Source organism: Vanellus vanellus (genome assembly GCF_965231255.1).
Source record: "Vanellus vanellus genome assembly, chromosome: Z".
Lineage (NCBI taxonomy): Eukaryota > Metazoa > Chordata > Aves > Charadriiformes > Charadriidae > Vanellus > Vanellus vanellus.
In genome coordinates, this window is record NC_138908.1 from 18,444,142 (window position 1) to 18,456,268 (window position 12,127).

The window sequence follows — 12,127 nt, forward strand, 5'->3', positions numbered from 1 at the left end:
TATGCCTGTACATCATGAAATGATTTTGATTTTGTATTATTTCTTGGAACAGCTGGTGGGCAGAAAGAGGCTCTAATATTCAGTAGTGGGATACTCTAACTGTAAGAATGAAAATTGATATGGGAGCTGTAATTTATGAGGGAAAACACAAGTAATGCTGAAGTTTATATGATAAATTAATGGAATACTAAAAACTAGTTACTAGAAATATTAATAACGAGACATAAAGTGCTTTCAGCGTAGCAGAGAGAACAGCCATGCGTTGTCACAACCATGAGACACCTCCATCTTTCAGTCCATTTAGAGGTGAAGACCTACTTAAATGGCGAGGTGCCCTGGTAGGACAGATCTGAAGATCCTCCTGTCATCCGAACACACAGGTTACACTGCCTGTCACTCTTGGGCCTGACTTGACCTTACCTCATCTCGTTGGGCCAAACCAGCCTCCACTAATCCCGCTCTTAAACTGTATGTAAAGCAATATCCATTCTATGTGGCTCCCATTTCCTTTTTTTCTCATGTTATGAGGAAGGTGGAAAAACCTGGTTGCCTATAGCTAATCTAGTGTCCCAGGAAAACGTCTTCATTTCCCAAGTCTCATGGAACCCCACCTCCCACCACCAGATGCTCCCTCTGGTAATGGCCTACGGAAAGGCTGCAGCCCAGTCCGCCTGCTTGTGAAATTTTGTTGGCTTGAAGGGGAGGCATCTGGGGTTACTGACTCTTGTATGGGTTACCAACTCCTGTGCCCGCTCCAGAAAGGCAGGAGGCCCAGCGGCAACCTTGGCAACTTTTGAGGCCTGTGTCCTGGATCAGCCACATCGACTCACCAGGCCTAAGCCGCATTTTCCAAGCCTATTTTAATAATAAATTTAAATTCATCACTGAGCTACCATTACCCTCAGCCTGCCCTATTGACCGTGAAGGCTTCTGGAGGGGCTGCCCTCCACCCTCCACCCCCTCCCAGCCTGCCCTGAGGGGAGGCCCCGCCCCCCGCGCCACGCGCCGGCCGCACGCGCGCAGGCAGGACGCGCCCCCTGGCCCCTCCATTGCCGTCGCCCGTGGCGGCTGGCGCGCACGCGCGGAGGCTGGAGCCGGCCGGGCGGCGGGGGTGGGTCGGGGGGGCGGGGAGGGGCGGTGCGGTGCTGGCTCTCGCGAGAGCTGGGGCGGCGCGCAGGCAGGCGACGAGGCCGGAGGCAGGGGGCGCTGCGCTTCTCGGCCCCGCCCCGCCCCGCCCCGCCTCGCCTCGCCCCGCCCCGCCCCGCAGTATGTACCGCCGCTGCCGCCTTCTCCTCCGCCGCCCGCGGGACGAGGGGCGGCCAAGCGGCAGGGGCCGGCGGGCCGGCGGTGCCCTCACGCCATGAACCTGCACCAGGTGCTGACGGGGGCCGTGAACCCCGGGGACAACTGCTTCTCCGTGGGGAGCCTGCACGACCAGCCCTTCACGGTGAGTCCTCCGCCGGGGCCCGGCCGCCTCCGCCGGGCCCGCGCCTCTGCTCCTCGCCGCCTGAACCGGTGCCTAAAGCGGCTGCGTCAGGCGCGGCGGCGGCGGCAGCCGGCCTTTGGTGCGGGGCGGCTCGCCGCCGGTAACGTCGTCGGCCGGTAGCAGCACTGCCCGGCGCAGGGGGAGGGCTTCCCCGAGAGGCCTGCGGCACACCTGCCCGGGGCCTGCCGGGGGCAGGAGTGCAGAACTTTCCCGGGTTGGCGGTGGTTGCCGAGCCCCGCGGTGCGGGTGGCCGGGCTGGGCCGGGCCGGGCCGGTGGGTGGGGGTGGTGTGGGTAAGCCGGGCAGGGCCGGAGGGGCCGCGGGACGAGCGCGGTGCCCGGCGGAGGCGGGCGGGGGCACAGGCGGCCCGCAGCGGGGTTTGCCGGCGCAGGAATATGGTAGCTTTGGTAAAAGATTACATAAACGTCAGCCGGGACGTGCGACTGTCTGTGGAAGGGAATTTCAGCACTCGCCTTCGGTCAGACGCGTAGCTAAAATCCTCACGGGTCGTAGTTGAAGAAGATCTTGAAGCACCGTGCCGTAGCGTTCAGGTTTTAAAACCGTCTTTGAGCTCCCTGTCGGTATTTATAGAGTGGCGAAAAAAACACTCGCATTGTTTAGTAAAGGCTAAAGCCTTTTATTAGTGTTTCTGCTTTCCTCCCTTTCACTTTTGTTTTGTAAACAGTCTTCTGTTGTGCTTTTCTTCCCACCCTCCCTCTGAAATACACCCTTCTTGCCGTCTGTTTTGGGCTGAAGAGGAATGAAATAAGACACATCCAAGTTTCTCGGTACATGACGTTTGAGTATTTTTAACCTTACCTTTTCTGGCTACCCCTAACTACAGCATAGTGTGGTTTTGAGTTTGATAGGGGAATGATAGGTAGAAATGGAAGAATTAAGAAACTTATTTCTGCCCCATCTGGTATATGCAGTTAAATCCAGCTGGCTACTCACAGCTTCCCTCTATGGCAGCGGTGCAGCGTCAGTGCTGGAAAGCTGGGGTGCAGTCAGCATTCAGAGCGAAACACCCGAGACCTGCTTCCCCACAGCTAGGCTGGCTTTGCAAAGTCCGTTTATCTGTAGTCTTGTCTGGTGATGTGCTTGCTTCCAAAAGAATCCTGTAAATAAGTTCATGTTGGAAGACTTCTTAAATGGCAGCAACTGGGACTTCAGATTCCAACTGTGCCAAACTTTCTGATTTTACATATCCAGAAATGTTAAAGACCCACCAGTGGTGGGAAACCCTTTGGTAATTGACAAAGTGGTTTGCTCTACAGGGAAATGCTAGTAAGTTTTTGAAGTATGTTCTCATAAGTTTCCCATTTTGATATCATTCTTTTTTGAGGGAAATAGTTCAAGTTATTGGTGTCACTGAAGCACTCGCTGATTGTTATGGCCTAACTTATCAAAAGTGTTAGACCTCCCCAATGGATAAGAAGAGTAAGAATCTCTCTTTGGGGAGAAAGGAAGGAATGATTGGGAATTGCAGTTTTCAGTAGCTGTTTCTATGGTCTCTTTTTTGCAAGAGCTATTTTGACATAAATATAGTAACAGTGTTTCTTATAGACACATTCATCTTGCCTTGTTTTGTCCTTTTGCACAGAAGGTTATTAATGGATTTCTCTTCCTCAGATTTAAAACTGCTAACAGAAATATCCTTGACTGCATCAGGTTTTGTTTTGTTTTGTTTTTGTTGCTGTTACTCATTTTATAATGCTTTGTTGACAGGATTGCTCAGAATGATTAAAAAGGGAAAGGTACTGAAGTGAATTTCTGCCTTTTTGGAAAGAAATGGCAGACTTAACTGTTAGAAAATCCAACAAGAAAAATGGATATTTTTTTTCCCCGTGTCTGAAGTCATGATATATGCATTATTAAGTATAAATAATGTTGAATGATACCTTAGAAATAGAAGAAAACTCCATGTCTCGGCAAAATTCTATGCTTCCAGGTTTTGTGGCTGGGAACTTTTATATAGGAGTTGATATTTCAGGGTTATGTACTCAACAGGTGGGGTGCATTACCTTTGTCTGACTGGAGAACTTGGTCTGTAATACCTTGATTTTTTTTTTTTTTTTTTATTTTTTTTTGGCTACGGTATGGTTCAGAATACTGTCTGATATACTGTACTGAATACTGAAGGTGAAAAGTTCTATAATATTACAGTTTCAAGCTAAAAATAACATATTATTCTCCTAAACTCTGAAAAACTGGAATGAAAACTAGTAAAAAGTGCCTGTACCCACTAATTGCAGGCACCTTTTGAGTATGTGCAGTTCTGTTTTAAGATGGTATTTGAGATACTTGTCCTATTTGTGTGCAGGTTTGTTGTACTGGCCGCCTTTTTCTAGGATGTGAAGTGTCAAGCGGAGCATGGGCTTCCTTGGAGGGAACACTGATGAAGAGGTTTTGGCGTGTCTTTTATTTATATATAGAATAAGGCTCACAAGCATGCCTATTCTTCATCCACTGAGAGCAGGCGGTAATAACGTATGGTACACTAAATTAAAGAGAACTCAGTCCTTAGAAGTCAGAATTTAACTGTTTACTCTGTGTGCTTCTCCTGAAATCTAATTATTTTTTGTGTACTTTTCCACAGTGGAATACATCCCATGCTTTCTTTTGTTGTTTTCAGATCTTAAACATTTAGTAAAAAAACTATTTTTTGAGAAGTTCATCAGATAGTAATAACTAGTACAGCAGTATCCTGAAGTTGTATCTTAAGTTATTGGGTAACCAGCGTTGATACCACTTTTTTGATTGGTTGGTTTTGTGCATTTTTGCTTATTCAGTTCTTCTGTAATATTTTTTCCCTTTTGTTTTTTTTTTTTTTTTTTCCAAGTATGAGAAGAGGGGAGAAAAAAATCACTGTGAGCAATAGCAATTTTACAAGCACAAGTCCGAAGACTGCTAATGGAAGTCACAAAAGAGTGGTTGTTTGTAGGGGTAAAAATTTGGGAAAGAAAGGTAAATTGAATAGCTTATTTCAATCCAATCAGAATCTTTTCTGGACAGATTTCCTCTCTGGTGTGATTAAACTCATTCTGGACTTGAGACTTGCTTTGTATGATTGACAGCACTGTGAACTTCAAATGTTAAGTTGAAAAGCAGTTGGAAAATGTGGTTTTGGGATAGTTTGGTCAAGACCACACTGAATTTTCTGAAGATACTGGTTTGTGATATAGAGATTACCAGCTTTGTAAAACTTTTTGATATAAAGATTTCCAGCTTTGTAAATTTTATATAATAAATAAAATGAGAAAATAAAAGTAGATTCTGTGGCTCAATAAGATTGTTACTTATCTGTCTAGAAAATACTTAACAATTTCTTTGTATTTAGAACTCCATGTATATCTGTAGTCAAGAAAATTAACAGAGTGGTCATAAGAATCACTCAAGAAGTTACACTATTTAGTCCTGCTTCTTGATTGTGATTTAGAAAAGGAAAGGAAACCTTTTTGATACTACTTCCCCCCTCCCTCTCCCCCCAGTGTTCTCATTAGCCTATTTTGAACTTAAGAAATTATTTTTTTTAACTGAATTAATATATATAAAAAAGATAAAACCTCTTTACACTTCAATGAAAAGTGCAGTTTCAGTGAGACCTGATTCTAAGTGCATGGCCAATCAATTTGCCACTTAAAGAAGTATATTAGTTCAAGCAGTTTTGACAGATTAGAAGGTTAGTTTTTTTTCTGAGGATGTTGAAAAAATATTTCTTAAGTTTAATCAATCTTCTTAATGAAAGAACTATTTTTTAAAATAAGATATTTAAATGTAATACTTAGACTAGAGTAAGTTTTAATACAATAATGGCAGTGGGGAGAGACCATGCTGAAAAGACTAGTGCGAATTTATATCTGCACAGGTGAGATTTCTTTTTTTTTTTAGTGGAGGAATTCAGTAAGGTACCATGTGGTTCATGGTGACTGTTCTTTTTTATTTTGACCATTCCATGCAAAGGAGAAAAATACAGATGTTATTGCAGTATGACCTGACTAATAGATTTATTTGCCTTTAATTTTTATCTTTACTTTTCATAAAAATGACCTTTGTTGTATATTTGTCTTAGAAGAGGAACTGATGGGGGGAGGAGGGGGGAGAATAAGAGAAGTGAGACACAAGGAAACGTTCCTCTCCCACCTGCGCCTATTTGTGTTGCATATAAACAGTATTTAGCCCTTGCAGACTGACAGTGTATTATGTTTACATGTTCAATCCAGCAGGAGAACCAGGTATCTGCTGTATTTTGTAAAGATTAGTTTTTCAATTTTTTTCATAGTGTGTTTTGGTTCCTAGTCTACAATCCATTTTCTTGGAATAGCTTTTTTCTTTTAAACTCAGAAATGAATCTTCTCGAAGGTATAATAGGTACCTTTACGACCATTATAAACTTCCACTTTCAAATGTGATATAAATATCATTCAGCTTTCATAGAAGTTTGATAAAATATTTTTAATCGGTCAATTTGATTGTGAGCCCTGGCATCCTGACCTTTGGGACTTGCTCCCTTTCTTTTGCAAGGGACATAAGAACCCTTGAGACCCATCAGAGATAAAAATGGCCTTGATGTGGCTTGAGAATTACCTCAGTTGCAAAACAAGAGAAGCAAAAGACAGTGTGGGTTGTTGAACTGGTAAGCTTCCAGTATAGCTATAGTGGGAAGAGAACATTTCCATATAAGTTACTGTGAACTGATAAATTTCCCTTGGTCTGCTTCAGCTGGGTGGTTCTGTCTGACCTTGGGTCCAGCACAGAGTTTTGCATTATCTTTCTAGCTTGTATGTTCATCCCATATATTGGCATGTGTTTTTATATATATATTACTTTGTAAACGCATAAGTGTGCACACACGTACTACTGCATTCACCTGTGGAGAATAGCTGGCAATTTATGGTGGGTGTACTTGTGCCCTTCACGTAAGAGATGTAGGTTAAATAAAGTTCGTGCAAGATAATGTGTCAGTGCTTATGTAGCTGTAGCAGAAACTATACCAAAAACTTTGTATGGCAGTACATAGAAGAAATATATAAAGAGGGTCGAGTATAAGGGAAATAATTGCTTTAGAGGTGCTGGGCTATGTAAGAAGTCAAGACCCCTGTTCGTTTGCTTTTCCTCTGTTGAGAGTAGAGTGTGATTTGCCCGTACCATTCTTGTTTTTTAAGAGTTGTGTATATCAGGCTTCCCTTTTAGAAAGAAATAGGAATAGTTCATACAATTGTCTATACATGCTTTTAAAGCACTGGTATTGTCAAAATATCTGGTAATCTTCTCCAAAGAAATACGATTTTAGGAATAAAAGCTGTCATCTGATTAAAAGAATGAGTAGAAATTGTGCAAAAACCCAGTACTGCATGCAAAATCACATTTATTTTCACAGGCCTGAAACATCTTTCACTTCCTAATTTCAGACTTGTATTTTCTACGTCAACAGCTAGTGATATCCATGTTCATGTAGCTTGAACTAGTTCTATCTTGTTTGTGTAACAGAAGAACAAAGCATTGTTTAATAAACATTCCAAGAACATGATAATGTCAACATTATCTACTTGTCCCATTGTGCAAAGACGACTTTCTTGTAAATATTCTAGGACATTCTTAAGGTGAAAGGCTTTTATGGCTTGCCAAAATCACACTTAGAGGCTCTGCTTGCTTTAAAAAGGCATCTTGGGGTTTTATTTTTTTTTAAATATATTCAGGAATTCTTTCCTAATTGAACTCTCTGGCAGCATTTTGTCTCCTCTCCTGTGTGCCTGTCCCCCCACCCCAAGGGGCAGGTAATGTAGACAGGAGTATGAATATGCTCTGAAATTGCTTCTTGCCCCACACATAATAGAACACTTGAATTACCTTTTTTCTTAGTTTCCATAACTTATGAAAAATGCAATCTCAGTATCTTCTGTCAAAATGAAAACGAGTGACATACAAACTATTGTGGACAAGTCTTGCAGTAAAATGTAGATAAAGTTGTCTGGTGAGCGCGGTTCATTTTTGTTCCATTTGCGAGACTGCAAGGGTATAGAAAGTATCCCTTAATCCTGAGTACTGACTTCTATTATACTGTGCTAAAATACCTCATACAATTTTCTGACATGGAAAAAGTAAAAGTGTAAAATTAGTCCAGGAGTTAGTTTTTCGCTCTTGATTTAGAGAAACGTCTTCGTAGGATACTACTGCTTAGAAACCTCATTCAGAACTGGAGTCTGGCTTCCAGTGAAAGTGTGTGAGGATGTGACTTCTCTGCACAGAGACAGTCTAATGGATGAGTTGCACTGGGGACAATAAAGAATCAAAGGAAGGACACCTTAAGAGGAGGGAAACACTACAGCTTCCCTCCCAAAGTGTCCAGTCAGTGTGAGGTGTAATGGGCTTGGGATTGTAGGCAACAGAAGAAAAGGGAGCCTGTTGCATTTTCATTTGCCAGACAGTTTTGGTTCTTCTATTCAGACACTTTTTTTTTTTTTTTTTTTTTCTCTGAAATACATAGCTTAATTCCCCTCTGCATCCCTTGTCTTTTGTCTTTGAAATTGTGGTTCTCCTGCAGGCGAACATTGACTAAATGTCAAAAATAACTTCCAAGTCATCATACTTCTGCTTGTCTGTAGTTATATTTGGAATCTCTCTGAAAATGCCCTTTTTTTTTTTTTTTTTTTTTCCCCCTTCCTACCTCTCTGGGGACAGATCAGCTCTACAGGCTTATGAGCTAGTCAGTGGTTCTGCAGCTTATTGAGGATTGGGAAGTCAAGGTGACCAAGTATGATCTAATCCATCTGAATAGACTGATGTCAGAAGTGATTCTTTTTTCCCAGAATGTCATTTTTTTTTTCAGGTAACGTGAATTACCAGAATGATGGTATGTGTTCCTATATATGCTAGTTCTTGCTCACCATGGTGGAGATATTGTAGTGATGTGACGCTACATGATCTCAGGCTTGCCTGTGAAGCTAGAAATGGAGAGAACCAAATGGGAGAAATTTAGTCTAGTAAGTCTATGAGATGCTGTTGAGGCCTAGAGGGGCATACAGAAGAGCAGGTGGGCTTCATACAGTCTTTGGTACTTCAGTCTTTTAAAGGTATTTTTAATAAAGCCATGTTCTCTCTTTAAAGTTAAGCTCTTTTTTTTTTTTTTTTTTTTCCTTAAAATTGCCTCCATATGGAACACTAAATTCAACAAAATGGCTTTTGGAAAAATTGTATATACAGTTCATCTGAATAACTTTTGGCTGCTGGACTAGGGACTTAATCAGTGAGTCACCAGGTGAGATGGTTTTTAACTAAAGAAAAAAATGTGTGAGAAACAGGTCCAAAGTTCATGTCATTTTGATATCAAAATAATCACTTTAACATTTGAAGAAAAAGTAGGACTCAATCTCCTCTTGGAATGAGTTTTAAGTGAATCTTTGGAGCCTGTGGTTTAATGTGACAGTTTGTAATAAATGCTGCTCTTTTGACAGAGGGAATTACACTGCTTGAACCTCTTCTTCAAGCTGAAGAGGAGACAGAAGGGGGCTCAAAAACTTAACCAATAGTAAATGATTATAAATAAATGCATGGTTGTATTTAGTTTGCAGAAGCATTCTAGACAGCATTTTCAATTATCAGTTTTTTTCAAGGGTGGCTGGTGGTCTGCTGGTTGGAAAGAAATAACTGAATATTGTCTGAGAGTGCTGATCACAGTATTCTGGATAATATTGTTTTGTGAAATATCACTGAACCCTTTGTGGGGAGAATTGGTTTTTTGACTGAAACCTCCATATTATTTATTTATTTTAATGTATATAACGGTATGATAGGCTAGGTCAGGCTTGGCTAAAAGTACTCTTTCATGTGCAACATCTGAAAACATGATCCTCAGATTTCAACTTCGCAAATCTAGCATTCAATATCTCTTAATGTTTTCAAGTCAAAAGTGTTCTAGTTAATATACCAGAAATTAGTAGGGTTGGTTGTAAGGCACGATCATTTATGTTGGTATATGGAAATCTTCTATCTGCAGTTTTTGTGAGACTGTTCTGCTCTTGAATCTAATGGCCAACTCAAATGGCATTTTTGGACCTTTTATGTTCTCTTGCTCTCTAACAGAATACTATTTTTTGTGCTCTTAATTTTGTTGCTGGCTTCCTGGCTTTAACTTTTTAATGGATGTGCATTCCTTGTTCTAGGACTTTAATTCTTGAGTGCTTTATTTGTACATTTATTGGATGATTTTGCTTACTATTGTTTCCACAAGTTTCTCTAGTGTTTAATCTTTATCTCCATTTTAATCTGTACTCAGTTTCTAACAAAACTTGCATAAAGATAGGAAGAAATCTTGACTCAGACATTGCAGTACTCAGTCGGCTAGTTTTGTGAATGTGTTAGATATATCAAATTACGTAGTGAAAATATAAGTTTAAGAGAAAATAAATTTTATCTGTGGAATGCAAGTAACAGAAGACTCAACAAGCCTGAAAGCACTATAACTAATCTTCATTTTATTACCTTTTCAAATTTTTCCTTTACTAAATTCTTTAGTAAATGCTTTTCTACCAGTTTAGCTCCTTAGTTCTATTCTCCCTATTGAGGAAAAAAAATAAAAATTTAAATGCCTCTGTCTCCAGTCTAGGAAATACAGTAGTTTTTCCTACTTGCATGAACTTTGTTCTTCGTGCTTTTGCCTTTCTCTTAGAAGTTTTCATAGCTTCGTCTTTTTTCCTGCCTCTTTCTTGAAGCACTGTTAGGTTGTTACACAAGTGTTGTGATGCACTTCTAAGCATGGAGGGACAGTAATTTGCCACTTCTGTTGCTTGATTTAAAATGTAGACATCTGTTTGATCTCTGCCAGTACTTCTGTCTATAGTGTTCTGTGTGGATATGTGGGCTATACTGTTTCATACTTCATCAATATGCCAAAAATAACTAAAGCTTTGCTTAATTCTTGTTTCTTTTTTCTTTTTAGGCCTATGCATCAGGATGTGATATTGTGGTATTGGGGACTGACTTTGAAAGATTACAGATAATTCCTGGAGCAAAACATGGAAACATTCAGGTGGGATGTGTGGACTGTTCAATGCAACAGGGGAAGGTATGTAGAGCAGCATTTCTAATAATGTTCTGGCAATTTCATGTTAAGCACCTTCGCAAGAGTGTGGATACTTGCAAGTTAAAGCAAATATAGAAGAGTGAATAGTAAAACGGCCAATTGCTTCATGTCTTTATTGTGGAAAGGAGCACCGTGAACGTGAAATAGTAATCGTAGTTATGAGATTGTAGAAGATGTGTAGGGCTGCACAGGAAGATAAAGATAAGTGCAGGGCTGCATAGAGGAGATAGCAAGAATTTGACTAAAAGAGGAGTAAGGTGGAAGCAAATTTAATTCATTCACTATGGTTTCACACTACTGGGCATGTCATTGACATGCTTTGAGATATTCGTGGCTGGCATCAGATGAGTACTTCCACAAAAATCACTTTCAGGTCATCCAGAAAAATAACATCCCTTTCAAGCAATTCATAAAATTCAAAATTGCTCTGGGACAGGGTTTTGCTTTCTTGAGTTCTCAGCTTTTGTTTTTCTTACATAGGTAAACTGGATCAGAAATGATGTATTTTAGACACTATTAGGTTTTAAGTCCTTTTACAGAGGTCTTCCTTAGTTCTCTTACAGTAAAAAAGAAATAACCAGGTAACTTTATCCATTGGGATGTCACGGTGTGATTAAGCTATTCACAGACACAGTAGGAACTGTGTCTGGGTACAGATTGGCTAATTTAAGAGGGTTTTTTTTACTTTGTTGGTTTCTTTAGGCCTGTCCTGGTGAGGAGATAATCAGTACAAGCCTTACGAGTTAATGAGAGCTTTAGTTAGATTCTGATGTCCATCTTGAGACAAGAGGTCTGCATGGAAACCAGTTCATGTTTACATGTGAAATCTCTGGTGATCCCCAGCTACTCTCCGTTCCTCCTTTTTAATGTTTGTGTGATGAACTCTTGCAATGGTAATGAAGGAACATAAATGAAAATGAGGAAATGTTCTCTTCTACGTCTGTGGTACCTTGTAGCCATAAAGACTGCATGTGTTTCTTCATTGACTCTCGAAAGCTTTTTTGAGTTCACTGGCCAGGTATTAACTGATGGATGTTAATACATGCGGGTCACACATAACGGTTAATCTTATAAATTTTTTCTGCAAATTTGCAAGGTCATCTTGACTCCAGAATAGCAATTCTGTATGCATTTAAATGACAAGCAGTCCTGGAATTGTAAATTAACAAAGATGAATGTATCAAATGATCAAGCTTATTAAGCTTTAGAATTTTTTCATTTCTGAAGTAGACCTATGTGGTCATTTTCGTTCTGCAAATTGGTATTGTTTGCTGTTAGCAATTAGACTATATGTATTTGCAGAGTGCTGAAATACTAAGCAGTGAATGGCTAGGAATCAGCTTATTGACCAGACTGTTCAATACATTTCCAATTCACTTTTGCAGGGATGGAATTTCTTCGTACAGCTTCATCATCACTATTGACACACAGATTTCTCTTCAGTTTATGTCCATATTATTCTTTGTTGTTTAAAATCTGTAGGAAGAAGCAGAATGCAACTAATTTAGCTTATTTAGGCTGCAATTTTGAACCTTTTCTAGAAAGCATCCAGTTGTAATT

At 40.5% G+C, this 12,127-nt stretch overlaps 1 protein-coding gene across 1 annotated transcript in view; it reads left to right on the forward strand.

Moving 5' to 3' along the window:
• The first annotated feature begins 1,326 nt into the window (after nt 1–1,326).
• Nucleotides 1,327–12,127, forward strand: part of DMXL1 (Dmx like 1) — an 81,979-nt gene continuing 71,178 nt past the window's right edge. The window contains exons 1-2 of the mRNA XM_082497087.1: nt 1,327–1,447; nt 10,424–10,549. Coding sequence (XP_082353213.1) covers nt 1,361–1,447; nt 10,424–10,549 — 213 coding nt within the window. The 5' untranslated portion in view covers nt 1,327–1,360. The remainder of the gene's footprint in view (nt 1,448–10,423; nt 10,550–12,127) is intronic.